Raw genomic sequence first — 17,129 nt, forward strand, 5'->3', positions numbered from 1 at the left:
ATTAAATTGTGCAATGTAAAAGTAGCAATAGATTTCATGGCCAAATTGTGAAATTTACTGCAGTTTTTACAACATTTTTGTCTAAATGAAAAAAAAAACAGTACTTTTTTTTTACTGTACCGTATTTTCCGCACTATTAGCCGCACCTAAAAACCACAAATTTACTCAAAAGCTGACAGTGCGGCTTTTAACCCGGTGCGCTTTATATATGGATTAATATTAAGATTCATTTTCATAAAGTTTCGGTCTCGCAACTACGGTAAACAGCCGCCATCTTTTTTCCCCGTAGAAGAGGAAGTGCTTCTTCTTCTACGCAAGCAACCGCCAAGGTAAGCACCCGCCCCCATAGAACAGGAAGCGCTTCTTCTTCTACTCTAAGCAACCACCCGCCCGCGTAGAAGAAGAAAAAGCGCGCGGATATTACCGTACGTTTCATTTCCTTTGTGTGTTTACATCTGTAAAGACCACAAAATGGCTCCTACTAAGCGACAGGGATCCGGTTCATGAAAAGACGCAATCTCTCCATCCGCACACGGACTACTATTTCACAGCAACTGCCTAAAGACTTTCAAGAAAAGCTGGCTACTTTCCGTGCATATTGTAAAAACAAGATAGCTGAAAAAAAGATCCGGCCAGAGAACATTATCAACATGGACGAGGTTCCACTGACTTTTGATATTCTTGTGAACCGCACTGTGGATACAACGGGAGCACGTACAGTGAATATTCGCACCACAGGGAATGAGAAGTCATCCTTCACTGTGGTTCTAGCTTGCCATGCTAATGGCCAGAAACTTCCACCCATGGTGATATTCAAAAGGAAGACCTTGCCAAAAGAGACCTTTCCAGCCGGCGTCATCATAAAAGCTAACTCGAAGGGATGGATGGATGAAGAAAAGATGAGCGAGTGGTTAAGGTAAGTTTACGCGAAGAGGCCGGGTGGCTTTTTTCACGCAGCTCCGTCCATGTTGATATACGATTCCATGCGCGCCCACATCACGCTGGTTTTTAATATATTATTAAAGTTTGACTGACCTATCTGACTGTTTTTTTGACATTCCTTTAGCGCAGTTAGATGCGGCTTACAACACGGGGCGGCTTATAGGTGGACAAAGTTTTGAAATATGCCGTTCATTGAAGGCGCGGCTTATAACCCAGGGCGCCTTATGGTGCGGAAAATACGGTAATAAACTGTGGTGCTGTTTTGGCATTTACAGTAATACACCGAAAATCTACACTTGTTGATTTGCGGGAAAAAAAAACAACAAACAAACAAACTGACAGCTCAGGTGCCAAAATTTTACTGTAAAATTACAGTTTTTTTTATTTACAGTAAAAAAAATATTGTAAATTTTACAGTAAAATTCTGGCAACTGAGCTGTTTTTTTTGTTAGTTTTTTTAACCATAAAAACAGCAGTACTGTTTTTCCATTTACAGTAAAATACACTACATTTTGAGGTGAAATTATTGCAACTTACCATATTTTTTTTACATTTTAGTTAAAAAAAAATCTACTAATAAAATGCATACAAATTGAGTAATAAAAGTATTCACTTCTGGGGCCAAACATCACTGCGATGTGGCCCTCAGTGACAACGACTTAGACACCTCTGGTGTAAGTGGTTTGTCCACTTGAGTCACGTGAACGTTCATGTTCTGTGAATCAATTCAAAAGAATCATTTGACTCTATGGTGTTTACAGTGACTCGGATGACTCGATTCAGTGAACCTGTTCAAATAAATCGTCTTACTACATCTGTTTACGGTGAGTCAGTTGACTCGAATAAGTGACTCGATTGAAATGAACCATCTGACTCCCATGTTTTTCCAGTAAATCCGTTGAATCGAGTCATTCAGTCAATTCAAATGAATCATCTGACTCTGCGGTGTCTTCAATTGACTTCCTTCTGTGAACCTATTCAAATAAATGGTCTGACAACGTCTGTTTCCGGTGACTCGAATCAGTGAATCAAATTAAAAAGAATCATTTGACTCTATAGTGTTTACAGTGACTCAGTTGACTCAATTCAGTGAACCTATTCTATTGACTCAGTTGACTCAAATCAGTGAATCAATTCAAAGGAATCATCTGACTTCTCGGTACGTTAGTTAACTCGAATCAGTAATCTATTCAAATTTATGTTTTGATTCAACGGCGTTTCCAGTGACTCCGTTGATTCGAATCAGTGAATCAATTCAAAAGAATCATTTGACTCTATGGTGTTTACAGTGACTCAGTTGACTCGATTCAGTGAACCTTTTCAAATGAATCGTCTTACTAGGTCTGTTTACGGTGACTCGAATCAGTGACTCAATTGAAATTAATCATCTGACTCCTAAGTTTTTCCAGTAAATCAGTCGAATCAATCAATTCAAAAGAATCATCTGACTCTGCTACGTCTTCAGTTGATTTCCTTCTGTGAACCTCGATTCAGTGAACCTATTCAAATAAATTGTCTTACTACGTCTGTTGACGGTGAGTCAGTTGCTGTGTTTCTATTGACTCAGTTGACTCAAATCAGTGAATCAATTCAAAGGAATCATCAAGACTCAACGGTGTTTCCATTGACTCAGTTAAGTCGAACTGGTGAATCCAATCAAATCAATCATCTGACTCCCCTATGTTTCCAGTGACTCAGTAGATCCGAATCGGAAAATCAATTCAAATTAATCATTTGACTCTCCTATGTTTCCAGTGACTCAATTGACCGAAATCAGTGAATCAATTCAAAATAATCATTTGACTCTGTGGTGTTTACAGTGACTTAGTTAACTCGATTCAGTGAACCTATTCAAATGAATCGTCTTACTACGTCTCTTTACGGTGAGTCAGTTGACTCGAATATGTGACTCAATTGAAATTAATCATCTGACTCCTAAGTTTTTCCAGTAAATCAGTTGAATCAAGTCAATAAATCAATTCAAATGAATCATCTGACTCTGCTATGTCTCCAGTTGCTATGTCTTCCTTCTGAACCTATTCAAATAAATCGTCTGACGTCTGTTTTTGGTGAGCCATTTGACTCAAATTATGAATCAATTCAAAAGAATCATTTGACTCTATGGTGTTTGACTCGATTCAGTGAACCTATTCAAATAAATTGTCTTACTACGTCTGTTGACGGTGAGTCAGTTGCTGTGTTTCTATTGACTCAGTTGACTCAAATAAGTGAATCAATTCAAAGGAATCATCTGACGTCATGGTACATTAGTTGATTCAAACCAGTGAATCTATTATAATTAATTATTTGACTCAACGTTGTTTCCAGTGACTCAGTTGACCCGAATCAGTGAATCAATTCAAAAGAATCATTTGACTCTATGGTGTTTACAGTGACTTAGTCAACTCGATTCAGTGAACCTATTCAAATGAATCATCTGACTCTGGTATGTCTCCAGTGACTCAGTTGACTTTGTTCTGTGAACCTATTCAAATAAATCGTCTGACAACGTCTGTTTACGGTGAATCAGTTGACTCAAACCAGTGAATCAATTCAAAATAATCATTTGACTCTATGGTGTTTACAGTGACTCAGTTGACTCGATTTAGTGAACCTGTTCAAATGAATCATCTTACTAAGTCTCTTTACAATGAGTCAGTTGAATCAAGTCAATCAATCAATTCAAATGAATCATCGGACTCTGTCTGACTATGTCTCGAGTTGAGTTCCTTCTGTGAACCTATTCAAATAAATCTATTCTCTGTGAACCTATACAAATAAATCATCTGACGTCTGTTTTAGGTGAGCCATTTGACTCAAATCAGTGAATCATTTCAAAAAAATCATTTGACTCTATGGTGTTTGTAGTGACTCAGTTGACTCGATTCAGTGAACCTATTCTAATAAATAAGTCAGTTGCAGTGTTTCTATTGACTCAGTTGACTCAAATCAGTGAATCAATTCAAAGGAGTCATCTGACGTCACGGTACGTTAGTTGACTCAAATCAGTGAATCTATTAAAATTAATCAATTGACTCAACGGTGTTTCCTGTGACTCAGTTGATCAGAATTAGTGAGTCATTTCAAAATAATCATTTGACTCTATGGTGTTTACAGTGACTCAGTTGACTCGATTCAGTGAACCTATTCAAATGAATTGTTTTACTACGTCTGTTTACGGTGAGTCAGTTGACTCGAATATGTGACTCAATTGAAATTAATCATCTGACTCCTAAGTTTTTCCCAGTAAATCAGTTGAATCAATCAAGACCGTAGTTGAGGGTCGCAGGGGAGACGTTCCTCCAGGGCCTATGGACTTCGGGGCTAACAACCTTCACTTTACCCGGAGGTCGGCGGTTTGTTGCAACTTTGTGACTTTATTGGATGCAGCCATCCACCAAGCTAGAGTCCCTCACCTCTCTCGCCCACTCACTCACTGATGTCACTCACCTCACATGCTGTCATATCTTAAAGGGCCACACACACACACACACACACACACACACACATACGCTACTCTCATAACAACTAACAAGACATCATGGCGTAGCCAGAAGTCAAGTTTCTTAACATGGAGACATTCTCAATACTTTTCTTTTGTCGAGCACAACGAAAATATAATTTTAGTTAAATGTAAGTTGTGTCTTGGATCAAAGATCCTATCTACTCAAAGTTAAAGTGCCATTATGTTGCAGCTATTTAAAATAGTTTTGTCGATTTGTTCTGGCCTGAAATAAATTGGCCCTTTGAAACATATCTTTGTCTTTGTGTCTTTGCTTTCTGAGTTCAGTGATGCAAATGCATGTCAAGATGATCAACACATTGCATTATTCTCCAGTGCAATAACAGTACTGAAATGAAGGCTTAAAGGGCATTAATGGGAGCCTTAAACAAAAAAGCAGAAAAAAAAGAAGTAACTAAATAGTTACTTTTCACAGTAACGCATTACTTTTTGGTGTAAGTAACTGAGTTAGTAACTGAGTTACTTTTAAAATAAAGTAACTAGTAACTGTAACTCAGTGACATGCAGTCACTAGAGGCAGGTGAGGCAGGGCCTCACCTGCCATCATGGAAAGAAAAAAAAAGAAAAAAGAAAAAAAAAAAATTAAATTGTTATATGTATCCAGTGATTATACTATAAAGTTATTTTCCATTTAACTTCACCAGTTTTAGATTATTTTTATTCAAAATCGCTGAATTTTCCCATTTGCCGTTCAAATACTGAGAAGAGACGGTGCGGTGAACAGCAGCCAGTTGAGGCACGTCACTCAGTGCCTCAACATGGATTCCGGACTCGGCTAACTGCTGGCCTGCTGTGCAGTGAGACCATATTGCTATATGAATTATATTACACATTTCCATAGTTTAGTTAGCTGAGGTATATAATGTACAGTGTATTTTGTCAACAACTGTATGTGTGTAACGTATTTCTTGTGCTGAGCTGAGCGATCATAAAACGGCTGCAAAAGACGCACTGGCTGAGGCTCGTCTCCTGCACCTCCGCCGTAGAATTGTTGTATCAACTAAAGCCCACACTTAAACTTTCCACGTGCAAGATTGAATCTATTTAAAAAAGTTATTTCATAAGAAGCCAAAAAGTGCAAAAACAATAATGTTCGTGTTGGAGGAGTTGTGAATGACTGCAGGGCCACAACATTAGGTACACCTGCAGTCTGCAGGTGTATCTAATTCACAACTCCTCCAACACGAACATTATTGTTTTTGCAATTGTTAGCTTCTTATTAAATAACTTTTGTAACCTATTTTCATGGGCTTTCCTCTTTGTGATGTTAAGTTCCTGTTATGCGCTGTTATACAGTATATGCCTCGAGCTCTTATTTTGAAGGCGCTAAGAGCGGAAGTGATGACATGGGGTGGAGCGGAAGTTTTTGAAAGAAGGTAAATAAAGTGGTCCTCGTGTAAACTGGAGCCTCCGTGTTTGTTATTTTGTAGTTTCATACAGTATAGGCGACATTTATAAACCCTCGGTTACACTTTTTTAAATAGATTCAATCTTGCACGTGGAAAGTTTAAGTGAGGGCTTTAGTTGCGGCGCATGGACTTAATTTCTAAGTAAAGGTAAGACCATAATAACGTTTTTTTTTATTAAATGTGCTTTTTTTGTGTGCTACAGTTTGTATGTGTAAAGTTAAAGTTAAGTTAAAGTACCAATGATTGTCACACACACACTAGGTGTAATGAAATTTGTCGTCTGTATTTGACCCATCCCCTTGATCACCCCCTGGGAGGTGAGGGGAGCAGTGGGCAGCAGCGACGCCGCGCCCGGGAATCATTTTTGGTGATTTAACCCCCAATTCCAACCCTTGATGCTGAGTGCCAAGCAGGGAAGAATGCTGGTATGAGCTTTTAAACATAACCCGTTAACTGCTGCCAATCAAATGGTGAATAAGATACTCTTTAGGGTTCATATGTTTGTAAATCTGACTGTGATGAAGTCAGTGCCTCACCAGCCATCAACCTCACCGCACGTCACTGCTGTAACTAGTTACTGGATTTCAGTAACTAACCCAACACTGCTTATGCATTTTGTGCGGCCAAAACGAACTATATATCATACAATTATTGTTTTATGAATGCACTAATTGGAAGATGCATTTTAAAGAGGAGAAAGGAGGACATTTTAACTCGTGAGTATGAATTCCTTAATGAACTTGAAGGCAGCACAAGGACCGCTTTGTGTGCTTTAATAGCTGCGTTAAACCTTGTGTTATCGAAAAAAAAGAAAAAAGAAAAAAAAAAGATGCAGTCAGTTAGTGTGACACTTCCGCCCTGCCAGGTCAGCTGATTGAGACACGCGGAAACCACTAAACTAACTCCACTAAAAGTCCACTGCTCTGCGCAGCTGTAGAGTCCGCCCGGCCGCTAACTTTTAACGGATCCGCCGCTTCTAACCAGCGTGGGCTGCACTCGGGAGGAAGACACAAACATATTAGGAAACAAACACTGCAGTGGACGGCGATGGCTAACTGCGAGTCGCCGGTGGCTTTGAATGGAACTCAAGTAAGTTTTGTTTATTGGCGAAAGTGTTAGTGGTGGATGAACCCCCAGGTGACGTTCACGTGAGCTCGTTTCTTCTTGAACTTTGCGCGGTAGATGTCATGTGACCCACGGTAACGTGTAACGCGGAGGGTTCCTCCCACTCAACGTGACCTGACAGGAAGCATCCACGCTGCTTCTAAAAGTGGTGCTCGCGCCCGTACATACGTGCTGCTGTGATTGTATAAATGTACTACAGGACGCAAACGCATCATTTTGTGCAGACACTAATATGCCAGCAGCACTTTGCTGCTATTCCATCATATCTTAAAGTGTTGCACTATTGACATATTGTGCAGTTGTGTTTGCAAAGAACACTGCATTATACATCTGCACATCTCAAATACAATCCCAAAAATATATTTTTCAAATATTCTAAAAGATAACACTTTCTATTGAAACTATCCCAAGGTATCAATGTTTATTATATTGGCTTACTTTATTATGAGGTGTTTATTATGATGTTACTATCAAATAAGAAGCACCTACAAACTATTATTTTTACATCATATTTCAGATTCAGATTTTTTTATATATGTTGTAGAATAAAATATTGTATTTATTATTTTTGTTATATATTTTTTCATAAATTACATTGGGAAGTTTAATATGACGTATTTTTACATTTTGGAAAATTTTGGAAATACATACAAAATGTTCATACAGTATTATTTTTTCAAATATTCTTGGAATACAATACAACTTATTTTTTTATATATATATTTTTTTAATATTTTTGAAATTTTTTGCAGGAAAATATGAATATTTCCAATATTCTTTGTCGTTCAAATCAATAATAGTAGAACAAAGAAGTAGTTAAAAACAATGTTCACATATAGTCTAATATTTTTTTTAAATATTCCTGGAATACAATAAAACCTTTTTATTAGTTTTTATTCAATATTTTTGCAGGAAAAATATGAATATTTCCAATATTGTCTGTCGTTCAAATCAATAATAGTAGAACAAAGAAGTAGTTAAAAACAATGTTCACATATAGTCTTATATATTTTTTTAAAATATTCCTGGAATACAATAAAACCTTTTTATAAGTTTTTGTTCAGTATTTTAGAATATTTTTGCAAGAAAATATTAATATTTCCAGTATCGTCTAATACTTTAAAAAATATTCTTGGAATACAATAACTTTTTTTTTTTAAACGTTTTTATACATTATTTTAGAATATTTTTGCAGGAAAATATTATTTCCAATATTGTTTGTCATTCAAAACAATAATAGTAGAACAAAGATATAGTTAAAAACAATGTTCACATTGTCTAATATTTTTGAAAATATTCTTGGAGTACAATAAAACCTTTTTATATGTTTTTATTCAATATTTTAGAATATTTTTGGAGGAAAATATGAATATTTTCAATATTGTTTGTCGTTCAAAACAATAATAGTAGAACAAAGAAGTAGTTACAAACAATGTTCACATATAGTCTAATATTTTTGAAAATATTCATGGAATGCAATAAACCTTTTTATAAGTTTTTATTCAATATTATTGCAGGACAATATTAATATTTCCAGTATTGTTTGTCGTTCAAAACAATAATAGTAGAAACAAAGAAATAGTTACAAACAATGTTCTCATACAGTCTAATATTTTTGAAAATATTCTTGGAATACAATAAAACCTTTTTATAAGTTTTTGTTCAATATTTTAGAATATTTTTGCAAGAAAATATTAATATTTCCAGTATCGTCTAATATTTAAAAAAATATTCTTGGAATACAATAAAACCATTTTTTTATACGTTTTTATACATTATTTTAGAATATTTTTGCAGGAAAATATTATTTCCAATATTGTTTGTCATTCAAAACAATAATAGTAGAACAAAGAAATAGTTAAAAACAATGTTCACATAGTCTAATATTTTTGAAAATATTCTTAGAATACAATAAAACCTTTTTATATGTTTTTATTCAATATTTTTGCAAGAAAATATGAATATTTCCAATATTGTTTGTCGTTCAAAACAATAATAGTAGAACAAAGAAATTAACATATAGTGAAATATTTTTGAAAATATTTTTGGAATACAGTAACACCTTTTTATAAGTTTTTGTTCAATATTTTAGAATATTTTTGCAAGAAAATATTAATTTTCCAGTATTGTCTAATATTTTTAAAAATATTCTTGGAATAAAATAACTTTTTTTTTTATACGTTTTTTATATATTATTTTAGAATATTTTTGCAGGAAAATATGAATATTTCTAATATTGTTTGTCGTTCAAAACAATAATAGTAGAACAAATAAATAGTTAAAAACAATGTTCACATATAGTCTTCTATTTTTTTTAAATATTCTTGGTATACAATAACTTTTTATGCAATTTTTTAGAATAGTTTTGCAGGAAACTACTATTTCCAATATTGTTTGTTGTTCAAAACAGTAGTAGAACAAAAATAGGTAAACAATGTTCACATAGTTTAATATTTTAGAAAATATTCTTGGAATACAATAAAACCTTTTTATACGTTTTTATTCAATATTTTAGAATATTTTTGCAAGAAAATATGAATATTTCCAAAATTGTTTGTCGTTCAAAACAACAATAGTAGAACAAATAAATAGTTAAAAACAATGTTCACATATAGTCAAATATTTTTGAAAATATTCTTGGAATACAGTAACACCTTTTTTATAAGTTTTTGTTCAATATTTTAGAATATCTTTGCAAGAAAATAATATTTTCAGTATCGTCTAATATTTTTTTAAATATTAGTGGAATACAATAACTTTTTCATCCTTTTTTTTTTTTTTTTTTTTTTTTTTTTTACAATATTTTAGAATATTTTTGCAGGAAAATATTATTTACAATATTGTTTGTCGTTCAAAACAATACTAGTAGAACAAAGAAATGGTTAAAAACAATGTTCACATACTCTACTATTTTTTTTAAATATTCTTGGAATACAATAACTTCTTTATAAGTATTTATACATTATTTTAAAATATTTTTGCAGGAATATATTATTTACAATATTGTTTGTCGTTCAAAACAATACTAGTAGATCAAAGAAATGGTTAAAAACAATGTTTACATATAGTATAATATTTTTGAAAATATTATTGGAATACAGAAACCTTTGTATAAGTTTTTATTCAATATTTTAGAATATTTTTGCAGGAAAACATTATTTCCAATATTGTTTGTCGTTCAAAACAATAATAGTAAAACAAAAATAGTTAAAAACAATATTCACATATAGTCTAATATTTTTTTTTTAATATTCTTGGAATACAATACAACCTTTTTTATACAATTTTATTCAATATTTTAGAATATTTTTGCAGGAAAATATGAATATTTTCAATATTGTTTGTCGTTCAAAACAATAATAGTAGAACACATAAATAGTTAAAAACAATGTTAACATATTGTCAAATATTTTGAAAATATCCTTGGAATACAGTAACACCTTTTAGAATATTTTTGCAAGAAAATAATATTTCCAGTATTGTCTAATATATTTTTTTTAAATATTAGTGGAATACAATAACTTTTTTTTATACGTTTTTTTTTTTACAATATTTTTGCAGGAAAATATTATTTACAATATTGTTTGTTGTTCAAAACAATACTAGTAAAACAAATAAATGGTTAAAAACAATGTTCACTTATAGTCTAATATTTAAAAAAATATTCTTGGAATACAATAAAATAATACAATAAAACCTTTTTTTTGTAAAAAATGTTTTCAATATTTTAGAATATTTTTACAGAAAAATATGAATATTTCCAATATTGTTTGTCATTCAAAACAATAATAGTAGAACAAATGAATAGTTAAAAATAATGCTTGTAATATTTTCAGAATATCCTTCGAATAAAATATTACAAAAGTTTCAATATCTGATGGACCGCATTTTATTAACAGGCTAAATCAACAATGTCTAAACCAACGAAACTACAATAGCCTCAACTTAGGATCTTAATTGGTTCTGTTACTGAGCTCGTAATACAACACACTTGTATTTCTAATCAACGTTGGCCATTGAAATGAATTGCATCAATTTAATCGGAAGCTTGGCCCCCCAAATTGTAACATGCCTTTTTTTAAATAGAGAAACTTTTAGATAAATATTATACAACAATAATACAATATAATTTGCTACAAACAACTGCATTAGTTTTATGAAGTAATGTACTAGCAATGTACTTACCTTGGAGAGCGGACTTTGGCGGTATCATTTCAGCTTCTTCTCGATATTTTCATGGTTAAATGTCCACTGTTTACTTATTTAACATCTTTGACAGGCGATATAGACTCATTCCGCTTCAGTATTAGTTCCGTCTATCATGTAAAACCAGATGTTTTGGGCGGATATTACACGGTAAACTGACATTTGCCACACTAAACAATGCTTGTAACTCCAATTTTTGCTTGCAATTTAAAGCATAACAATTAGTTAAGACACTCTTATCTCAAAATGCTCTTAAGTTGAGCTGAATCCTCTATAAAAATATGAATTTTCTTGTGTTCTTTGTCAGATTTCCTACATTGCACATGATTGTAAGGACATCCCAGACTTTCTTGGGGACACTTACGGACATTTTGCAAGGAGGTTGGACTTGAGCTTCAACCAGCTCAGGTAAGAGCATCCACTTTTGTCTTTAATACGCGCTATTATGCACCGTCTGTCTCTGTCTTATGCCTCTTCTGTTGCTGGGAGGCATGTGTGTATTTTGTGTATCCTTGGCGGGGAGATTGTCACAAGACTTCATTTTGGTAATTGGAGGCAATAGGAGAAAAGGCTTGTTGGTGATGGCATTTTGGTGGCCGCTTCCTATAGAAGTTCCATTGTTTATTGACCTCTGATGCTCCATGTTTGGGATTGATTATCAATATTGCTCTTGTTTGCACTTTTTCCACGTACAAAACCAGTGAAGTTGGCACGTTATGTGAATAAAAACAGAATACAATGATTTGCAAATCCTTTTCAACCTACATTCAATTGAATGGACTGCAAAGACAAGATATTTAATGTTCGAACTGGTAAACTTTGTTGTTTTTTGCAAGTGTTAGCTCATTTGCAACATGTTTAAAAAAAAAAAAGCTGGCACAAGTGGCAAAAAAGACCTGAGAAAGTTGAGGAATGCTCATCAAACACTTCACAGGTGAACGGGCTAATTGGGAAATGCTCAGTCATTCACAAACAAGGACGGGGGCGGGGGTCACCACTTTGACAACAAATGCGTGAGCAAATTGTCCAACGGTTTAAGAACATTTCTCAACGAGCTATTGCAAGGAATTTAGGGATTTCACCATCTACGGTCCGTAATATCGAAAGGTTCAGAGAATCTGGCCGAAAACCAACATTGAATGCCTGTGACATTCGACTGCATCAAAAACGGACATCGGCATGTAAAGGATATCACCACATTGGCTCAGGAACACTTCCGAAAACCACTGTCAGTAACTACAGTCGGTCGCTACATCTGTAAGTGCAAGTTAAAACTCTACTAGGCAAAGCCAAACGCCATTTATCAACAACACCCAGAAACGCCGCCGGCTTCGCTGGGCTGATGCAAAGTGGAAAAGTGTTCTGTGGCCTGAGGAGTCCACATTTCAAAATTGATTTTGGAAACTGTGGACGTCGTGTCCTCCGGACCGAAGAGGAGAAGAACCATCCGGATTGTTATAGGCACAAAGTTGAAAAGCCAGCATGAGCTTTCTCTGTTGCGGGTCCCAAACTCTGGAGACAGGCCCCTTCTTTGGCTATTTTTAAGACCCTTCTTAAAACCCATTTTTATTCACTGGCTTTTAACCCAGCATGAGACTTTTGAACTGTTTTTAGCTTTTAACGTTTTGAACTGTTTTTAACTTTTAAACTGTTTTTATCTAACAAACTGTTCTTAGGGTAATTTATATTTGCTTTTTAAAATGTGTATTTTTATTTCTGTTTTAAATGTTATTTTTTTAGTCTGTCCTTTGCCTCCATTTCTTTGTGGTGTACAGCCCTTTGTTTTTCAACTGTGCTTGTCTTTAAAGAGCTTTATAAATAAAGTTGGTATGGTATGGGGGTGTATTAGTGCCCAAGGCATGGGTAACTTTCACATCTGTGAAGGCACCATTAATGCTGAAAGGTACATACAGGTTTTGGAGCAACATATGTTGCCAGCCCAGCAAATTTACCATGGACGCCCCTGCTTATTTCAGCAAGACAATGCCAAGCCTCGTGTTACATCAACGTGGCTTCATATTAAAAGAGTGCGGGTACTAGACTGGCCTGCCTGTAGTCCAGACCTGTCTCCCGTTGAAAATGTGTGGCGCATTATGAAGCCTAAAATATGATAACGGAGACTTTTGAACAACTTAAGCTGTACATCAAGCAAGAATGGGAACTAATTCCACCTGAGAAGCTTAAAAAATGTGTCTCCTCAGTTCCCAAACGTTTACTGAGTGTTGTTAAAAGGAAAGGCCATGTAACACAGTGGTAAAAATGCCCCTCTGACAACTTTTTTGCAATGTGTTGCTGCCTTTAAATTATAAGTTAATTATTATTTGCCACAAAAAAAAGAAGTTTGTCAGTTGGAACATTAAATATCTTGTCTTTGCAGTCTATTCAATTGAATATAAGTTGAAAAGGATTTGCAAATCATTGTATTCTGTTTTTATTTACGATTTACACAACGTGCCAACTTCACTGGTGTTGTGTTATTGTTTTAATTTATGAAATATATATCTTTTGTTGCTGCCACGCTGTATGTTAAATGCATAATGTCAAGTCGCTCACATGACCGCACTGTGGGGCTAATAAGGAACATGTGACCATGTTTTTAGCTACTAATGCAACGCTACGCCCTCGCTGCTTTATAGATTAGAATGTAACTAATCCGCCGGCCTAATTATGGCCAACCGCTGCCTGTTAGAAATGTGTACTTGTAGCATTACAGTCGTGGTCAAAAGTTGACATACACTTGAAAAGAACATAATGTCATGGCTGTCTTGAGTTTCCAATCATTTCTACAACTCTTATTTTTTTGTGATAGAGTGATTGGAGCACATACATGTTGGTCACAAAAAAAACATTCATGAAGTTTGGTTCTTTTTATGAATTTATTATGGGTCTACTGAAAATGTGCTGGGTCAAAAGTATTGTCAGGTTCAAACACTGATGACATTTATTAAACAAGACAAGAAGCAAGGAATCATGCAGAGACAGAGTTCAATTTAGCTCAATGAGGAGAGACGTATTGGGCTGTACACTTAGTTACAGTTCCAATCGACGCTGTAATCTACTCCTCTATTTATTTGGGAGGTCCCTGGTTACATCACTGAGGCTGCTTCTGAAGGAAGGGTGGTAATTTCAGCAGCCCCAGTTGGACACAATATATGACCAAATGTGCTGGGTCAAAAGTATACATACAGCAATGTTAATATTTGCTTACATGTCCCTTGGCAAGTTTCACTGCAAAAAGGCACTTTTGGTAGCCATCCACAGGCTTCTGACATCGTGTGGACAAAGATAAGACCTTCTGGAGGAAAGTTCTGTGGTCAGATGAAACAAAAATTGAGCTGTTTGGCCACAAAACCCAACAATATGTTTGGAGAAGAAAAGATGAAGCCTTTAATCCCAGGAACACCATACCTGCAGTCAAGCATGGTGGTAGTAGTATTATGCTCTGGGGCCTGTTTTGCTGCCAATGGAACTGGTGCTTTACAGAGAGTAAATGGGCCAATGAAAAAAGGAGGATTACCTCCAAATTCTTCAGGACAAGCTAAAATCATCAGCCCGGAGGTTGGGTCTTGGGGCGCAGTTGGGTGTTCCAACAGGACAATGACCCCCAAACACACGTCAAAAGTGGTAAAGGAATGGCTAAATCGGGCTAGAATGAAGGTTTTAGAATGGCCTTCCCAAAGTCCTGACTTAATTGTGTGGACAATGCTGAAGAAACAAGTCCATGTCCGAAAACCAACACATTTAGCTGAACTGCACCAATTTTGTCAAGAGGAGTGGTCAAAAAGAATTAAACCAAAAGCGCCTTATTGCAGTGAAACTTGCCAAGGGACACGTAAGCAAATATTAACATTGCTGTATGTTACCTACTCGGTGGCCTAGTGGTTAGAGTGTCCGCCCAGAGATCGGTAGGTTGTGAGTTCAAACCCCGGCCGAGTCATACCAAAGACTATAAAAATGGGACCCATTACCTCTCTGCTTGGCACTCAGCATCAAGGGTTGGAATTGGGGGTTAAATCACCAAAAATGATTCCCGGGCGCGGCCACCGCTGCTGCTCACTGCTCCCCTCACCTCCCAGGGGGGTGATCAAGGGTGATGGGTCAAATGCAGAGAATAATCTCGCCACACCTAGTGTGTGTGTGACAATCATTGGTACTTTAACTTTAACTTTTTAACTTTAGATGTCCAATAATGGCTTTTTTGCCGATATTCCGATATTGTCCAACTCTTAATTACCGATTTTGATATCAACCGATACCGATATATACAGTCGTGGAATTAACACATTATTATGCCTAATTTTGTTGTGATGCCCCGCTGGATGCATTAAACAATGTAACAAGGTTTTTCCAAAATAAATCAACTCAAGTTATGGAAAAAACAAATGCCAACATGGCACTGCCATATTTATTATTGAAGTCACAAAGTGCATTATTTTTTTTTTTTTAACATGCCTCAAAACAGCAGCTTGGAATTTGGGACATGACCTCCATAAACACACCTCGAAACTTTTGCACACCAACATTCTTCCGTTAATTTTGCATTTAAACTCAAGAAATATAATTTGTTAATCCCAGAGCAAAACAACGTACCTCTCCCAGGGGGGGGGGGGGGGGGGGGGGGGGGAAGCTACGCGCAGTCGTATCCTCAAACTTTCAAAATAAAAGCTCAGATTTGTAAATATAAAAGAAATACAAAAATAAATCCACAAAAACTTGAATGATATTACTGATAATCCATATTTAAAGTAAAAAGAAACTAATACACATCATGTGGTGGATTTTGGTGAAATTAATAATAATATAAAATAAAAAAAATACCAAAATATGCTGTTTCCTTTTTCTATCTGTTACACTCTCCCTGAGAGAGCATGAGGAGGTTGAGATGGGCGGGGTTTGGGGGGGTGTATATTGTAGCGTCCCGGAAGAGTTAGTGCTGCAAGGGATTCTGGGTATTTGTTCTGTTGTGTTTATGTTGTGTTACGGTGCGGATGTTCTCCCGGAATGTGTTTGTCATTCTTGTTTGGTGTGGGTTCACAGTGTGGCGCATATTTGTAACAGTGTTCAAGTTGTTTATACGGCCCACCCTCAGTGTGACCTGTATGGCTGTTGACCAAGTATGCTTTGCATTCAATTATGTGTGTGAAAAGCCGTAGATATTATGTGATTGGGCCGGCATGCAAAGGCAGTGCCTTTAAGGTTTAAGCTGAACTGCACCAATTTTGTCAAGAGGAGTGGTCAAAAATAATTAAACCAGGAGCTTGTGGATGGCTGCCAAAAACGCCTTATTGCAGTGAAACTTGCCAAGGGACATGTAAGCAAATATTAACATTGCTGTATGTAGAGAGGTCCGATAATGGCTTTTTTGCCGATATTCCGATATTGTCCAACTCTTAATTACCGATTTTGATATCAACCGATACCGATATATACAGTCGTATATATATATATATATATATATATATATATATATATATATATATATATATATATATATATTATGCCTAATTTTGTTGTGATGCCCCGCTGGATGCATTAAACAATGTAACAAGGTTTTTCCAAAATAAATCAACTCAAGTTATGGGAAAAAAAAATGCCAACATGGCACTGCCATATTTATTATTGAAGTCACAAAGTGCATTATTTTATTTTTTTAACATGCCTCAAAACAGCAGCTTGGAATTTGGGACATGCTCTCCCTGAGAGAGCATGAGGAGGTTGAGATGGGCGGGGTTTGAGGGGGGGCGGGGTTGAGGTGGGGGTAGCGGGGGGTGTATATTGTAGCGTCCCGGAAGAGTTAGTGCTGCAAGGGATTCTGGGTATTTGTTCTGTTGTGTTTATGTTGTGTTACGGTGCGGATGTTTGGTGTGGGTTCACAGTGTGGCGCATATTTGTAACAGTGTTCAAGTTGTTTATACGGCCCACCC

The 17,129-nt window shown here is 35.5% G+C and overlaps 1 protein-coding gene across 1 annotated transcript in view; it reads left to right on the forward strand.

Moving 5' to 3' along the window:
* The first annotated feature begins 6,793 nt into the window (after nt 1–6,793).
* lrmda (leucine rich melanocyte differentiation associated) overlaps nt 6,794–17,129 on the forward strand; it is an 864,842-nt gene continuing 854,506 nt past the window's right edge. Inside the window, exons 1-2 of the mRNA XM_061935510.2 lie at nt 6,794–6,963; nt 11,513–11,613. Coding sequence (XP_061791494.2) covers nt 6,922–6,963; nt 11,513–11,613 — 143 coding nt within the window. The 5' untranslated portion in view covers nt 6,794–6,921. The remainder of the gene's footprint in view (nt 6,964–11,512; nt 11,614–17,129) is intronic.

Source organism: Nerophis lumbriciformis, linkage group LG02 (assembly GCF_033978685.3).
Source record: "Nerophis lumbriciformis linkage group LG02, RoL_Nlum_v2.1, whole genome shotgun sequence".
In the NCBI taxonomy this organism is placed as follows: Eukaryota; Metazoa; Chordata; class Actinopteri; order Syngnathiformes; family Syngnathidae; genus Nerophis; species Nerophis lumbriciformis.